Source organism: Amaranthus tricolor, chromosome 6, assembly GCF_026212465.1.
Source record: "Amaranthus tricolor cultivar Red isolate AtriRed21 chromosome 6, ASM2621246v1, whole genome shotgun sequence".
In the NCBI taxonomy this organism is placed as follows: domain Eukaryota; kingdom Viridiplantae; phylum Streptophyta; class Magnoliopsida; order Caryophyllales; family Amaranthaceae; genus Amaranthus; species Amaranthus tricolor.
In genome coordinates, this window is record NC_080052.1 from 29273562 (window position 1) to 29291205 (window position 17644).

General features: G+C 30.6%; 3 protein-coding genes across 3 annotated transcripts; 1 reads left to right on the forward strand and 2 right to left on the reverse strand.

The window, feature by feature from the left end:
* Positions 1–2411: 2411 nt before the first annotated feature.
* On the reverse strand, positions 2412–3267 carry LOC130814655 (BON1-associated protein 1-like). The gene has a single exon (XM_057680789.1). It carries the CDS (start codon positions 3223–3225, stop codon positions 2635–2637), a length of 591 nt encoding a protein of 196 aa, XP_057536772.1. The 5' UTR covers positions 3226–3267; the 3' UTR covers positions 2412–2634.
* Positions 3268–6279: 3012 nt separating this feature from the next.
* On the reverse strand, positions 6280–9807 carry LOC130814656 (peroxidase 27-like). Its single transcript, XM_057680790.1, has 5 exons — positions 9787–9807; positions 8975–9169; positions 8435–8617; positions 8057–8225; positions 6280–6806 (listed from the first exon to the last, which is right to left on the reverse strand). The coding sequence occupies exons 1-5, from the start codon at positions 9805–9807 to the stop codon at positions 6385–6387; spliced, it is 990 nt and encodes a 329-aa protein (XP_057536773.1). The 3' UTR covers positions 6280–6384.
* A 2258-nt stretch (positions 9808–12065) lies between these two features.
* LOC130814657 (NDR1/HIN1-like protein 26) lies at positions 12066–14017 on the forward strand. The gene is made up of 2 exons (XM_057680791.1): positions 12066–12474; positions 13463–14017. Exons 1-2 carry the CDS (start codon positions 12097–12099, stop codon positions 13820–13822), a joined length of 738 nt encoding a protein of 245 aa, XP_057536774.1. The 5' UTR covers positions 12066–12096; the 3' UTR covers positions 13823–14017.
* The last annotated feature ends 3627 nt before the right edge of the window (positions 14018–17644 follow it).

Genomic DNA, 17644 nt, shown 5'->3' on the forward strand with positions numbered 1-17644 from the left:
CAAGTGGGTTCAACAGCAGGAGCATGACTCTTGTAATTTTTCAAATGAAAAGCAGAGGGAAACTAGGGTCTAGGAAAGCAAACTTTTACTCTCTTTTATTCATCTTAAATGTCTCATTCACTTTATTCTTTCTATATAATACACTTATTCAATTTTTAATATATCTAATTATCTATAATTAAAATTTATAAAAAGTTAATATTAATAAACTTTACATTGAAACGAATCAAATGAGATCCCATATGACTATATTTTAACTTATAATTAATAATACAATACTATTTAAAACGAATCAAATGAGATCCCATATGACTATATTTTAACTTATAATTAATAATACAATACTATTTAAAAGTGATAGATAAATAGTATTCCAAAAGTGATAGATAAATAGTATTCCAAAAGTAAATAGGATATCTAAGGAGAATAAAAGGGAGTATATTTTTCCTTATGGGCACGTGTTAAAATGTGCTCTTAAGGAAATTCGCTATGTTGATGATGATGAGTTACAAAATCTATTTTGTTAGATCTATAAGTATTTTTTTTTATCCTTATATGCATATGAATGTAACAATCAATTTATACCTTTGTCAAAGTATTAAACATTTTTAACTTATCAACCAATATTTACTGAAGCCATTATGAAGCCATACAATTTTAAATTTCCTTTTTCATATATTTATTAAAAATTAAAAAATGTATAAGTAATTAAAACTATCTTTGATGTTACCAATATAAAGTTTGAAGCAGTCAAATTTTGGCATATCAGCTCTTCCTTGTTTGTTTGAATGTGTTGTACTTCACCCACGTCCAATGTCACCTCTTTCAAAGCCAACCAATTCTTGCGGCCTCTACTTCTACACACCATCAGATAATTTCGGTAATGCCACTTTTCTATCTTGAGACTTGAAGCAAGCATTTCAGCTGTTTTTTAAATACATATTATTGTGAGAGATGGTCACTGCAAGAGACACATTCAAGATATGGGCTAAATAACTCAATTGATACAAATTAAAGAGAAAATAAAAATGTGCGCTTCTTGTTTTGAGGTCGTCTTTTTGAGAGACGGTATCTCACAAGTGTAGCTGTTTTTTAAATGATGGGCAAACAACATTTCTATTGAGAATAGGACAGGTTTGGGCCGCCAGATGTGGGAGTGAGCTGTGTAGGTTCAGCAGAAACTTGTGCGGGCTGGATAAGGGAGGGACTGGCGGGAGTTGTATTGGGCTAGACAAAATAGGGGGTTGGGGATGGAGCGGGCTGGACCAATTGAGGAGACCCATTGGACGTAGGAGAGAGGGATGGAGAAGTGGGAAAATTTGAATAAAATAAGATGTTTTAACAACTTAATTTCAAAAATAAGCTTTGTGAAAATTTAATTTCCAAAATAAGCGTCCGTACATCCAAACCTAGCCTTGGAGTAAGTTGCTTTTAGTAACAGCGACTTAATGCGTTTTAAGTTTCTAGTTCTCAGTTACTTCCTCATTCCAATCTACGAGATTAAGGAGTTGACCAGTTAACTTTAAAGTCGCTGTTACTAACAGCGACTTAAGGAGTTGACTGGTCAACTCCCTAAGTCGCTGTTAGTAACAGCGACTTATGGCTTTTATTTTTTTTTGTCTTTCGCTGTTAGTAACAGCGATTTACTCCAAAGCTAGGTTTGAATGTACGGACGCTTATTTTGGAAATTAAGTTTTCACAAAGCTTATTTTTGAAATTAAGTTGCTAAATAATCTTATTTTATTCAAATTTTCGAGAAGTGGGTTGTATTAATCGTGGGCCACAGGAGTAGGAATGGGATGAGTTGGGTCCTAATGATATTTGCCTTATTTTTTTGTGTCATTCCATTAAATTTTTTCAATTTTTACTTTTGTCTATAACATACATTTCTTTGATTTTCATCAATACATTTAATTTATCATATCGTATCATCCACATATTTCTATTATTTTCCAATAAAATACTACTTCATGCACTTTTTCTTAATTTTCCAATCAATTGTCATTTGGGTAAAATTGGTGGGACAGAAGAAACAGGGCTAAATTGTTGAGTCTTCATAAAGTCCACCATCTCAAACAAGCTTTTCCATCGGGTTCAAAATTTTTCATTAATAGTTACTATACACTTTGTGTAGGGAACTATATACAGACTAAAGAAAATTGAATGTTGATTGGTTTGCTAACTGATCTAATCTGTATTTTTAACATTTTTTTTTTTGAAATAATACAATTTTGAGAAATAAATAAACATAAAATCTTAGTACAAAATGAAATAAGCTTTGTTGAGAGAATAAAAAAGAAGATGGCTTGAATGGTATTCATAAATCATAAAGGGCTTTTTAATAAAACCACAAATCAATAATGAATTCTTATGTAGAGGTAGCTAATTATAGACTAAGATAATACTTTATCTGTCTAGCTATTTGATTTTGCTGAAAGTGACACATAATATTTCATTTTATATAACAAAATTAAATTTAATAAGACAAAAAAGTATACTAATACTCAAATTGTTAATATGATTAAATCATATTTCAATCAATATATACAAATAGAACAAATGAAAAAATATAAAATATTATAGCAATTTTCTAAATTCAAATATTTGTAAAATTCATCATGCATGGCATGAATTTTACCAAGCTGCAGGAACTCCAACAACAGTAGCAGTATTTTTGCTCCTATCACCTAACAAAGTCGACCCTGCCCATGGTAATTTAGGAGGAGCACAATAATTTTCTCTACAGTTAAATCCATGTATTTCAATTTTATCCTTACTATTGTAATTTCCATCAAATTGAGAATCTAATTTAGTCCTTTTTACATTCACACTAAAATTAATAATCCCATTTGGTTCACCATCACGATCTCTTAATCTATAGCTTAAGCAATGCAAGTAATTTAGTGGCATTTTATTACCAACAAAATCCGAGGTCGGAACCTTAGCAAGACCTATAAACTTATCATTAGATTTCCTTTTGTAACGAACCTCTAATATAATAAATTTCACATTCGTAGGCATAGACATGATCAACTTCTCGTTCCATGTAGGCTTAGTGTTGCTCGGGTCACAAAGTCTAGTTTGTATTTGGTTCATGTAGCCATTATTTTCAATAGAAATTGTAACAAACACATTTTTTAAAATGGGTTTTTGATTTCGTATGGTCAGAGCTTCTGCCGTTTTTATTGTAATTTCTAAAGGATATGAGGAAGTTGTGTAATTCATTTGTTGAGAATGAACAATTTGGTATGCAAAATAAAATTGGAATGAGATGTTGGACTATGTATAATTATTGTGTATATATATTGGCACATAGCCATAGATTGGAAGGTGGATAGAAAAGGAAGAGAAGGAGAGGTGTTGTTTCCTGTATATGCTTCAACGTGACTTAGGTTATTGTCTTGAAAGTAAATTCCCAAAAGTCTTGTTGTTTTTCGGCGCAAATGTGAGAAGATATTGGGAAACAAATGTTAACAACTTCACTTTAGCACTACTTTATCTATTTGGCACATTTAGAAAGTGGAGTTAGACTTCTCACAAGTTTTTTATTGTAAAAACATACCTAAAAAAAGTTAAGCTTAATATTAAAAAAAAAATATAAAGATATTTTTGTTAAATGCATATGATAGACTAAGAGAAATGAAGAATTAAATTTAAAACTGGTTGAATAAAGTATTAATTACTTCAATTGAGACAAAATCTAATTCTCAATATAAAGATGTATTTTACAACTTTTTGTATGTTAGAATTTTCTTATGAAAAATAAAAAATACATAGAAAGAACATTTTCAATTTTTTATTTTATTCACACATCTTTTATGTAGTTATTAAATTTTTTTAATCTCACACTATAACCAACCAACACTAAATTTTGCTACAAATCCATTATAAAAAAATAAGTAAAGGAAAAGTCACTTAATGTAATAGTAGTTATAAAATATTTTGTCAATTCATGGGTGCTTGGGACAACAGTGGGGCAAAAGAAAGAGTGATGAAAGGTAAAAGAAGGTGCAAAGAACCATCCCTCATATTCAAATACAATTACAGATGGAGTCTTGTGGGAAACTGATGGTGGTGGGTGTTTTGGAAATTTTTGAATATACTGTGAGTTGACTCGGTAATATCATACTTTTATCTCTCTCATTTTACAATATTTTTCACTTTGAATTATTATTAATTTTTTTTGCATCAGTTTTATTTGAAAATTGACGTAATACTTTCTTTTAATGTCATCTTTATTTATTTCCAAACAATTACATTTTTCTTAAAAAATATTAATTTTTTCATTGTTACTATCCTACTGGAACAGAATAAGAGTTGAAGTAATGATGGTTATTCTAAGAAAAGCATAGTTTTAGCTACAAAAATTCCGGTAAAGTTGATTATGGACCATACGAAGTAGTAGTCATTGTTGTTGTACATTTCTCAAAGATGAATTCTTATTATTGACATAGTCAATTGCTATGGGGTGGAAACATGTCATTCAATTGCAAATTCTACAATATAAAACAAGTCTAATTTGAAATTTCATATTCTTTGTGAGTAGTTACATGCCAACACTGCACACCATTTAGTTGAAAAGAGTTTTTTTTAGTAAAATAAGTTTTGGAGGTCTTGATTTCAAGTTTGCATGTTTAATATACTTTAATTTTGATCCTTTAATGTTATAAAATGGATAATTTTTTTTGTTAATTATAGAATAGATTGAGAGAATAAAGTGAATAGGTGGAAATTAATAAGAATTTACAGGTTTTCATAAAATTATGATTTATCGGTTATGGATTTGAGTATGTTCCGCATATAATTTGTGTGATAAGAGCATAAGAGAAGGAGAGAGATACGGCAAGACCTGGGTTCGGATCATCGGGCACATGGAGTGCTCGTGTAAGAACAAGTTGGGGGTCAAATTTCATCATCATTATCCTACGCAGTATATCCCGCGCATAGAAGACTAAGGCCATGATCTGGGGAGGGAAAGACGCCGGCAACTCATACCCATAAAGGAAAGCGCGGCCAAAGGAGTCCCCCGGCTCGAGGAAGATAAAGAGATGTGATGTTTGAGCTGATGTTTGAGGTCTCATAATATGTTATACACTCTAAAATGCCCCCTCACACGAGAACCTTTTGGGTTAGAAGTGTGGATGCAGCACTAGCTCTCTTTACACCTGGTGCTTATTATTCCACTTTAAATAAGGGGTGGTTGAGATTCGAACCGGTCACCTCTTGTCACGCTGACTTCTGATACCATATCAAGAAACCAATTCAACCAAAAGCTTAAGCTGATGGTTGAGACCCCATAATATGTTATACACTTTAACAAATTCAAGTTATTCGACTAGATTAGAAGGGGAATTTATGGAGTTTGTTGTTGAGCGACATCAGAATTGATAAGATATATAACCCATGTATGAAATGAGACTTAAAAAAAACCGTCGCGTTACTCTGTTAATATAATTGGTGAAAATCCAATTCGATTGGTAAGATATTTGCGTTTACTATATTTTTTGCACATTTTCTCATAATGAAATAAAGGAGAGGTGTCAACAGGTTCCGTTTACTTAGTCCATTTTCTGATGGCCTGGCCCAACCAATCCATATTCTTGAATTTTTACATTGGTTCTATTGTTTGGCCCATTAGCCGGATGAATAGAAGTGAAGCACTTACAACTAATACTAAATGTGAGTATATAGTTTTATTGTTTCTCTTGACAAGATTAGTAGGAAAATTAAAGAGATCGCAAAAATATAAAACAATATTAACAAAATATTTTTAAAATAGTTACATTACTTTTAGGCTCTCTTTAAATTCCAAATTATATTTAAAATTTTTAATTTGTGATGATGTTTAATGATATAAAATTTAAGACATTCATGTCCACAAGATTACCCTAATCATTTGGAATTATAAGAAACATAGAAAGTAATTTTGAGCTTCTCTTATGAGAGATCGTATGTCCCTCTCTTGATAAGATAATCTCAAATAAGAAGTTCATATGCTAATAATTTATATTATTGGCTGGACTACTTCATCCATGCATGTAAATGACGCGTCACGTGATGAGACTGTCTCATACGAGAAATTATAAGTAATTTTTGAGAGCTAATTAATTAATGATAAGAACATATTTATGAAACAAAGAAAAATCTTGCTAAGTTTACATATTATAACTAACATGATGCTCAAATTTCAGAAAAATACAAAGAACATTGCATTTGACAATGTTAGCAATCAAAGTTTCTATTTTTAAAAAATTTCGAGTCAGAAGAATCTCCAAATTGATCTTTCTGAAGTTGAGAATCAAAGCCATATCACCAAATATGAAAAAAAAAAAAAAAAAAATTTGAATCACTAAATCAACTCATAATTCTGACAACAATCCAAAGTTAAAGTAGATTCACTGTGGAGCAAACTGCCCTAATTTGACCAAGATTACCAGTAAGAACTTGAGTTCTACCCATCTTCACCATCGACAATCCGAAGTCTCGAAAGAAGTCTTCTCGATTGCCATATCTATGGTTGTCGACATAAGCTTTGGTCTGAGGATCATCGAGTAAAGCAGCATCTGATTGAAATAATCCTCTTCTTTTGGAAACAAGCTCATAATAGTGTTCGTCAAATGTTCTAAAACTCCCAGGATCCATTTCTACAAATACATTATTATTTGGAGTATTTTGTTGGCACTTTAATTTTAATCTTTCCATGTACTCCGAATCTAGAGTGGGATCGGATGTGTTTTCATTTCCGGTGAAATTATATAGGCGATTTATGAAAGATGAACAATGTGATATTCCAATTGTATGTCCAGCTGCAACAATAATGTAATGACATGTTATAAGAGAAGTGTTTTTAACCACGATTATTCGGCGTATATATAGTGGTAGACTTAGAATTCAAATTTATAAGTAGTACTGACGTATTGAAGTAAATAAATAAAAAAGTGTTGTGTTAAGTTTAAAATCTTAAGTCATTGGTAAAAAGTTTGATCACCTCATAGCTCATGCACTAATTTGCACTTTTGAAAGTGAAAATGTGAGTACAATGAAGTATGGAGAATTGAAATTTGGATTACTTGTGGATGACTTAGTGTGCATCAATGAAGGCAAAGGAGTGTTTGAGGATGGCTCTTGGATGTGCATTGAACAGGAGAAGACACAAGGGAAGCAATGCACCATCACAGCAGCTGCCCACTCGAAGAACATAAGGCTCTGAACCCTCGCTCGACCAAGTCGAGCAGACCACAGCACCCAAAAAACACGAGTTTATGTTTTGTTCTCGGTTTGTAGTGGGCCTTTGGGGTTTTTTCCTAAGGCTTCCTAATATGTTATAGGACTATAAAAGACGGTTTTAGAGCATCATTAGGGTATTCAGAGAGGCAAACACAAGTGAGACAACTAGGGTTTCAACCATAAGAGTTCTTCATCTTGTATTTGCATGTTTGTGTGAGATTGACATTAAAGGTTCAATCTTTACTTTGAGAGAGTGTTCTCAAGGCTTGTGTGAGTTGAGTCATTGATGTATGTTGATATATAAATGATAAGAAACTTGTTTTGATGGGGAGATATCCATAGATACCTCATATATCTTGTATTTTTGGTCCATTGTTGTTGCTCTGTTTTTGGTTGTTTACTTTGCTTTTGTTCTTGTTTGTTCTTCACTAAATATCATAGCCCATTCACAACAAAAAGTTATATAAAAAATAAAAAATTGTAAAATTATTATATGTACTAAGGAAATGAGAACCGAGGCCTAACTTTCTGAGAAGGGGAAATTCGATTTGAAGAGAAGCATAACATCAAGGGACGAGGAAGAAGAAAAATCGACCGAATGAGGAGAATGAAGGCAAATTGTGAGAGAGAAATAAAGGGAAATAAATGCAAAAAGTATGCGTGAAGATTGAAGTTCCCTCTCAAAACTGGTTTTTTATTTAAAATTATGGATAGCATGTGCTATCTAAGGTTATATACTAGATCCGCCTATGCTACATTTTAAATCTCATATCAGAAAATCAAAAAGCGTTTTTAAACATATATAAGTGATCTAACTCCATATTAGTACCTGAAAGGACAACGAGGTCTTTAGGACTAAGTCCTTTTTGTTGAAAAGTTGCTTTAAGAGAGTTTATGTTTGATGATGGTGGTGGAAGACTAGTTAAAGCCTCATTTAGGATTGATATCATGCCATCTCTTCTTCCAGTTTCAACTTCCCAACTTGGTCCACCCACCTGCTAATACAGAAACTATTATATCTTAAACACCAAATTAATCAATTACATTGTAAAAGTCGAAAACGTAGCGAATTAAATAGGACAAAACAAAATATAAAAAAATAACAAATTAAATAAAATGGACAAAAATGAAAAATATTAACGATTATAAAGAAGAGATTACTGATTAGAGTGGTATATATAAAGAGAGAAAGTAAAAGTAATACCGCTGCCACAACATCTCTAGCAACTAAGGCCAATATATCCGCACATGAAACAACTCCAGGACATGCTTGCTCTAACGCTGTCTTCACTTTTTCAATTATTTGGAATCCTCTTAAGCTTTGATTTGGAGCTGCATCTTTTTCAGCTTGCTTTATTGGGGAATCAACAAGAATGGAAGCATCACAACCCTACAAAACGACCATCAATCTTTATCTAGTTAGAAATATATATCGCCTATTTTTGAAAATTTAGTCCCGAATTATTGTAAAATTATTTCTTTAAAACAAAATACATAAGAAATGAGAAACGTAATATACTCAATCATGTCTGATCTCTCACACGAGAGTCCTTTAATTTATGATAGAATTGTGTGGAAGCAACCAACTCAACCAAAGATTAAGTTGATATGGTTGAACCCATGACGGCATGACCTTTTTGTTACATTGAATTTTGACATCACTGCAAAAAACCAACTCAACCAAAAGTTTAAGCTGATGATTACAGTCTTAGAATATGCCATATACTTTAATAGATATGAACGATACCCTCACAAAGCAATCATGAAAGAACATCCTTAGCAAAGGGCCCGAAAGAGAAGGTGCAATGGCTATAACTTCATTGATGATCTTCGATGTGATGACTTCAGCTTGAGGACATGATGCTGCATAGAACCCTACCTTTAGGTCACAATCTGTATTAACACTGTGTATGATGATGGGCATTGCTATAAATAGTAATAACTGAAGGAAGAAAGTGGTAACATTTCTTTGACTGGACATAATTATTTCTGATACTATAAGGTTTTACTTGGTATATATGTTTTGGTAAAATTAATCTTTGTAAATTATTCTATTGGGTTGCTGTCTGATGCTGAGTATGTTACAGCATATATATACAAGTACTTCTCAGCTTTGATTGTACCAAGTCTAACGGCTCCCATCCGGTTTGCTGTTCTTGTTAGTTGCATTATGTTTCCCTATGAACATGGTTTCTTAGCTAGTTGGTTGTATTTGTTGATCCACTTGAGTTTGATAGTTTATCCAATTTAAAAATTACTTAAGTTTATACATTATTATTTTATATGAAGGACAAATGTTGTCAAAGAAACCGTTTTATGAATCAAAATTTTATGCTGATGGTTGTAGCCAGAAATTATGTTAAATGTTCAATTAGTCCGTCCCTTCACGCAAGAATCTTTTGAGCTATATGTGTAGATTAAGTACATATATGCTCTTCTCATACTGAATAGTGCTAGATATTTCACTTGAACTATTGAAAGCTGGATGTGATTCAAACATGTACCTTATATCAAGTTAGCTTCTAATATATATATATAATGTTAAGGAACCAACTCAACAAAAAGCTTAGTTGTAGCCATAGAATATGTTACTCCCTCCGTCTATTTTCAAATGTCCCATTTGCTTTTGGTTTACTATTCATTAGTTACTCTTAATTTGTATTTTATTCTTAATTCACACATTAAAACATAGTCAAATGAGATCTTAGCTTGTATGGTTCATATCAACATAAGATTTATTTATATATCTAGTTTTTATAATTTTCAATTATACACAATTATCACTATTAAATATTGAATTAATATATTAACAAATGTGCAAAAAACAAATGAGAGATTTGAATTGAAACCGAGGGAGTATATAATAGAGTGAGCTTCAAAGTGGCCAATTTAAGTATGTGATTGTAAATAACTTTCAAAAACCAGAGTTAACAAAATATTAATTAGAAAATTATAGGTTGTACTTAATTTTTTTATATGATTTGAAATTGACTCGAAATCCGGCCTAATTAAGCCAGATGAATCATTTTATAAATAACTCAAAATTTTGATTAATCACTCGAAAATGACTCGACTCGAATAAATTGAAAAACGTGGTTTGAACTTGATCCTTTTAACTCATTTTTTCAATTTAAATTTTTTTCAGTTTCACGTTATTGTATCTTTTATCATAAGTTACTTTATTAGTAGTCTTTTTTTTGTCATTTTGGACAATGAGTTCTTGTTGTTGAGGCCTTAATTAAAAAGGTATATTGATCAATTTTTATAGGAAATTAAAAAAAATTTTTAAAAACGCAGAAATTTATTTTTATTTTATTGGAAAAAATTAACAATTAGAAAAAAAAACTCTATAAACATTGTGTCGAACTAAATCTGATCAAATAAAAAATGATCAAGTTAAAAATAATATGACAATCTAATTAAAATAATTTGCTTGACTTATCGTTCGGATTAAGATGCTTTTTGAACAAGTATTAAGTATATTTAAATAAGTATTAACTACTTTGATTAAGATCATGCTTTTTTGCAAGCACTTTGAGCATGATGCTAACGCCAACTATCTGAACATGGATAAAGTTTACTATTCCTAGCAAGTTGGGTCAGTTCTGCTTATCTAACTTATGAACCCGGGCAGAAAACTAACGGTATACATTTTTTTTTAATAGTAGTATCACTCCTTTTATAAGACATTGGGTGATCAAATATGAACCTAAAACCTAATGCATGTTTTATGTTTAGGAACCTCCAACCTTAAAATCTAAGCAACATGTGACTTCACTCACAGAAAATCAAGTAACTAAAAAGGTGGCAGTTTCTTAATTTAAGAATTATGTGCTGATTTCCAGTCCGCTGGTCGTGGAACATTATTGGTCAAGTGCTTGTTTTTTTTAACATGAGAGATGAGACTGTCAATTTAGATCGGCTTAATTCACGCGTGTAACAATATTTAAATTTTTTGGGCATTTATCAATTTTGAAAATTAATACCTTTAAGGTCAAAATTGATACCTTTAAGATCAAAATTGAAAAATGCCTAAAAAATGAAAAAAATGTCCAGGTTGTTACACACGCGAATTGGATTGGCGCAAATAGACGGTCTCATTATGAGGCCATCTCGTCCAAGGCCAACTGCTTTTTAATGGCCTTATATAATATTGGGAGGAAGTGAGTATGTTTCACCGAGTTCAATGTCCGGTTCAAGTCGTAATTGTCAAAGGAACTAACTTAACCAAAATTTAACGGTTAACGCTCCAAGATAAGTTATATACTCTAACATGCTGCCTCACATAAGACCCTCTTGGGCTAGAATTGTGGATATGCACATGCGTTGAATATTCCACTTTAAATGAGGGGTGGTTGAGATTCGAACACGTGATTTGTAGTCACACTGGCTTCTAATACCGTATCAAGGAACCAACACAATTTTAAGCTTATGTTCGTGGCCACGAGATATGTTATATAGTACTCTAACAATTACCCACATTCCATTTCCTAATTCTCTCTACAAACTCAACGTCCCTCATTTCATCACATAATAATTTTTTTAACATTTCGCTTCAATTAATCGATATTAATAACATGTCACTATTATTAACAATCTAAAAAGGACAACATAGTATATTGTAACAACATTGATGAGACATAGAAGTATAATACCTAGCTTGTTAGAAGGTACACAACCATACTCAAAAGTTGAACACTAAAATATACTAGATTCTAATTAAGAAAACTCACCGAGTACTTGTTAGCTTTCCTTACAAACTTTCTTTCATTCACATTCCTTTCTTTCTCAATGGAACAGCACCTTATGCCTAAGTAACTTTATCTTATAATCTCACTATACATTTCTACATATACACCTAAAAAGCTTATGTATGTTCACCCCAAAATCCAACATATATTACACATTCCTAAAAATCACGCAATGTATCGTCCGGACCACCTTCCGATCCACCATGTCAACAACGGCCAACGGCCAAACTTACAGCGCCACCACACGGCCCGGTACTACGCTCACCGGGTTAAGGAGAGCCTAACCACTAGAGTTTCCAAGTTTATATGCACCATATTTTTATTTCTCTTCTTTGTTGCGGGTCTTATAACATTTATTGTATGGCTTAGCCTACGTCCACATAGGCCCAGGTTCCACATTCAAGAATTTTCCATCCCTACTTTGGTCCAGTCCAGTGGGCCTCCGGAGAGTGCTATGGTCAATTATAATTTGACCATCCGAAATTCAAACCACAAGGTAATATTGAATTACTAGTTTCTTTTTTTTTTTTTTTTTTTTTTTTTTTTTTTTTTTTTTTCATTACCGCTGATAATTTTATAGTGGTTGATTTTTAATTGACCATATGCATATGCTCTTGAGCTGAGGGTCTTATTGGCCACAGTCTCTTTATTACAAGGATATGATCTGTCGTCTTGTCTTCTATCTCTCAAATCTAGTCGTAACTTCTATAAGTAAAATACATTGGCATAATGATTTTAAAGTCAACCACTACAATGAATTTTATAAAATTTAAAATTATTACATTTTGCATTCAATTGAGATTATTAGACGGTACTTACAATTTTAATTAAATTACATGAAAATGTAATTTTTATAAAAGTCATTTATTTTTTTATATTGTAGAAACAACTAATGACTCATTATCATAATCAAATAATCATAATGCATGATTATAGAGGTTACCTTAAAAATTCCAACCATAACTTTGATGTTTCTATGGTAGATAGAGTGATTAACCGTGTTAAGAAGGAAATAAAAGATAGAGTTTTAAGCATTTCTATTAAAGGTGTCAAGTTGTCTGACCCGTGGAATGATTTTTGATCATTAATTGTTAGGCTAGCGTATTTGAGAATGTATAGCTTTTGTTGTCGTTTTTTGGAGGCTTGATTTTTTTGTATACACACGAAGAGTGGGTTTGAAGAAACCCTTTCTAAAAGGTGTGTTTTTTCTGGGGAGAAGTGGATTCTCTGTTCTTTTCATACTATCTGAATACGTTTTTTCTGGATTAATGAAACAATTTTCATTTTCCAAAAATAAGAATCTCAACCATAGTAAAGTGTAAATCTATTTTCAAATGGGTTAAAGTCGAATATTGTTATACAATATTAGATAAAAGGCGGATCATGTCTGTTTTACACCCCAATTATAAAGCTTAGTATAAAATAAAGATGAAACAAACTTGATTCAATTTCATAATCTAACATGAAAATATCTCAATTTTCAGGTTACTATACACTACAATTCAATACATGCTGCAGTTTATTACAGAGACCAGCTGGTTGGTGGAGTCCCATTGATAACAGATGAATTTGATCAAATATCCAAAACTACAAAAGTACTTAACAGTGCAGATTTACCATTATTGACTATCAATACGCAGCGTTGGGTAGAAATGCAACGTGATATAGCGGCTGGAAGTGTGCCGTTTAGATTAGAAATTATATCAGTGATTAAATTGCAAATTCAACATTGGTGGGATTCAAAAACACATAAAATGCATGCTAATTGTATTGTAACTCTTGGTTCTGATGCTTCAATATTACCTAATTTAAAAAATAGTAGATGTAATGTTTATTTCACTTAAATTGTTTTATTTATTGTATTCATGTTTCTTCACTTTTCGCCTCTTGGTGTAATTGGATTTATTGTTTTCTTGATTGAGAAATTCTTTTTGGGATTCTTATGGAAATTGTAATTACTTTTTACTTTTTATAAAATTAATGAGTAGTGGTGTAATTGGTTGAAAAAAATATTATTGTGCAATATTATAATTTTTCAATTAGTTTTAAAAGCAATGGATAGATTTATGAGTTATAATGTGTATTGAGTCGAGTCTCCGGCCATTTTCATAATGTATTTTATAACTGTTACATTATTAAGCATATGAAACATGAGACTAATTTTTTAGAATTTGAGAGAACTAATTTTTGATAGCTCGCTTATATTTATATATATGTATATATATTTTTTTATTAGAATATAAATTTATAAGGAAATACGAATTTTATAGAAAATAGGAGAAATTAGGTTAAACAAGACGAAAAATTATAAAATTATAAAAATAAAATAAGAAGACACATGATAATAATTTGAGAAGTAAAAAATCATTTTTTTGCTATTCACTTATTAAGACTCTAAACTTAGCCAAGAACAATGAAAGAAGTTATATTGAATTTCTCCTATTTGTACTCCAACAGCATCAAAATAACAATAATGTGAAATCACACGTATACCATTATATGAATCACATTTTTGTTATTCTAAAACATAGACAATTAAATTAAAATAAAAAAAAAAACTTTAAAAGTAATATATTATGATTAACACATGCAAACATAAGAATAGCCTTGTACATTATTAGCTTTCATTAATTAAGGAATAAGAATAGAAATAGAATAAAAAAATTAATCAAATAGTTTGTCTACCTCCCACAAAACCGTCTTTTACCAGAGTAACATAATTATTTATATGACTCAATATATTATAACTAAATAATACTCTAAATGGTTATTTATTTATAACAAATTACAAGTATTGTGTTATTGTGAGAATTTACTAATCTATCTCATAATAAAAAATACTTGTGAGTTAATTAAATGCCAAATTATAAAGAATCAATGTGTTTTAAATGCCCAATTTGAGTGAACTTGACCAACTTGAAAAGCGCATTATCATAAACTCTTAAGTCTCCAATTATTGAGTAAATACAAATAATAAAATAAGATTGGAGTAGAATCATATTTAATTTGATATACGTTAAAAACGAATATTTTCTTTTTCTTTTAATGACACGGTCCACTTTTTTTCATTTTCTATTATGATCAAATTACACCAACAACCTTCTTTAACCTCTTCTTATTTGTAACAATGTGAGATAAACTCAACGATTCATTTTTTAGTTCATAAACAAATTTCAAATCTATTTGTTGATAAGGATATCATGTGAATTCAATTTTTTAATATTTTATTTTGTAATTATATCTATTTTTAATACAAAGATCTCATATTAATCCGATCAAATGTAAAATTAAATATTGTGCAAATTAAAATGGAATATAATTTTGAGATGGAAGAAGTATGCAAAGTTCAATTCATATCTCAATGCTAATACCCATGTACTAGGATGTTTGTCAATTAGTTGTTGAGTAATATTGACTTTTTTATTAGCTATTAAGCAAATTGTTATGGAGATGTTTGATATTGGATCATTGAATTTTGCTTGTTTATTAGGAAAAAGTAAGTCCAAAAGCCAAATGCCAATGAAGATAGTATTCTTAGTAGATTTCAATTTTGGTTTAAAATGTTAACTTTTCAGTTAGTTTAAAAGTCATTTAGTGTATTTTTATGCCTGTTTTAGCTACTGAAAAAGTAAAAGTCAAAAGTCAACTAAAAATACATATACAACACTAAAAAATAAAAAACCATATTAAGCTCATCAAAAGTGTGAATAGCTATTGAAATCAAAGAATCAAAAACCCTTAATAGCATCTTAGAAGAAAAGAACACCTTTGTTTCAAGTCCAAGTATTTCCATTATCATACAACAAAACTTTTAGTATGATAAAGGAATCAAACAAACGCGTTAGTGCTTTTCATATTAGGATATATATATATTTACTCCATAATTAAAAGTACATGTACAATTGTGTTCATTGTCATTCTTATTCCTTTTGACTACATCTCTTAAAGTATCCACTATCCACTATCCACTATCGATGCATATACTATTTATATCCAAAAATTAGTGGCACCATGCAACTAACTACAACAAACCAATTTTCAAAAATGGCAGTCTCCAAAGAAACTCAAGAACCTTCTAAACTCTCTCTATACATCTGGATTTTTCAAGTGATTTTTGTTCTATTGTTTTGTGCTTTAGTAATAAGATCATGTTTATTTCCATGCCCTCCAATATACACTCTTACAAGCGTAAATATTCAAGATGGTAGCATCCAACAGAAAGGCAACAACATATCAATAAAAGATCGAGTTGAAATCATGAAAAATAATGCGACAATGATTTTATCGTTATTGATTACAAATACTAACAAACGTAAAGATATAATCTATGATGAATCGAGGATTGGTTTGTACAAAAATGGTGATTTGGTAGGTGAGACGAAGTTAGGAGGGTTCTTTCAAAGGGGAAAGAGTAATGTATCTTATGTTGCCCTTGTTAATGTTAACCAAGAGATCATGAAAAATAGTATTCTCAAAGTAGGGTTGAAAACTAAGATAAGATACATTATAATTGGATGGACTACTAAGAAATACTTTGTTAATCTTGAAGCTTTTGTGTCTAGTGATGTTAATGAGAATTTGTTGATAAGTGATGAGGGCATCAAGTTTGAGCCAGTGTAACGTAAACCTTAAACTACCATGCTCGGTTTTGGTGATTATTTTTTACTGAGAAGAGGATAACTTAAAAGACCGAGAAGATCGGGTGAAAATATAAAGCATATTTGACAAATCTAAAAATTAAGACACGTAGAATTTATTGAGCTTTTTTTTTTTTTTTATTAAATCGGTGTAATTACATATTTATAATTACAAGTGTCTTTATTAAGAAGGATTATTATTTTATATTCAAAGGAATATCAATTATCAAAGTTTTTGGCATGTATAATTTACTGATAGAGTATATATAACTTATCATGGCCTCTAGTGGTCAAGTTAACTTTTGATTGTTCAGTTGGTTTCTTGACAGAGTATGAGGAGAAAATGTATTGCATCTACAATTCTAACCCAAAAGACTTTCATGTGAGAGCTTTAATATGAATGGGCGTAATAAAGAAATATATCATAAGTCTTCAATCATCAGCTTAAAATTTTGGTTAATATAATACCTTAACACGGAATTATAGACAATATGATAACCATTACACTACAAAAAAGATGTATGAATACCGCCCACTTTGAGTAGGTCTATAGACGTGAATGAGATTAAGATTGACAAAAAAATTAAATGTATAAAACAAATATACGATTAAGATGAACAAAAATGTTGAATTTGTGGATAAGATTAACAGAGATAATGTGAGACGACAACTAAAATCAAAATAACAACTCAAAATAATAAAATGTAACAAAATTAAATTTAACAAAGGGAAATTTAAAGCATACACCTCTAAACGTATTAGCAACGTATAAATTGGAGAATGCAAAGCAAGAAAAAAAGCATAAACTTGTTGCAAGTTACTATGACAAACTTACCTATGTTAAAAGCCAAAAAAGCCGAGTACCATTTAGATCAGCTTATATTCCAAGAACACAACTTTAATATATTCATTACCTCCTTTAGCAAGTATACTTTATATAGTAGTAATTTACAAGTTTTTTTCTTCGTTATAAATCTCCCCTTTTTTTTTAGTTCTTTTCCAACTTCAGCCTTTCAATAATCAGAAATT

What these genes read in the sequence shown, in the direction of transcription:
- LOC130814657 (XM_057680791.1), top strand. Translation starts at nt 12,097, where the DNA reads ATGTATGTTCACCCCAAAATCCAACATATATTACACATTCCTAAAAAT. An exon ending in TCCGAAATTCAAACCACAAG is followed by an intron (nt 12,475 to 13,462) that starts GTAATATTGAAT and finishes CTCAATTTTCAG; the next exon opens with GTTACTATACACTACAATTC.
- LOC130814656 (XM_057680790.1), bottom strand. Translation starts at nt 9,807, where the DNA reads ATGGCTACAACTAAGCTTTTT. An exon ending in TTCATGATTGCTTTGTGAGG is followed by an intron (nt 8,618 to 8,974) that starts GTATCGTTCATA and finishes GTCGTTTTGTAG; the next exon opens with GGTTGTGATGCTTCCATTCT. An exon ending in AGACCTCGTTGTCCTTTCAG is followed by an intron (nt 6,807 to 8,056) that starts GTACTAATATGG and finishes TTATTGTTGCAG; the next exon opens with CTGGACATACAATTGGAATA.
- LOC130814655 (XM_057680789.1), bottom strand. Translation starts at nt 3,225, where the DNA reads ATGAATTACACAACTTCCTCATATCCTTTAGAAATTACAATAAAAACG.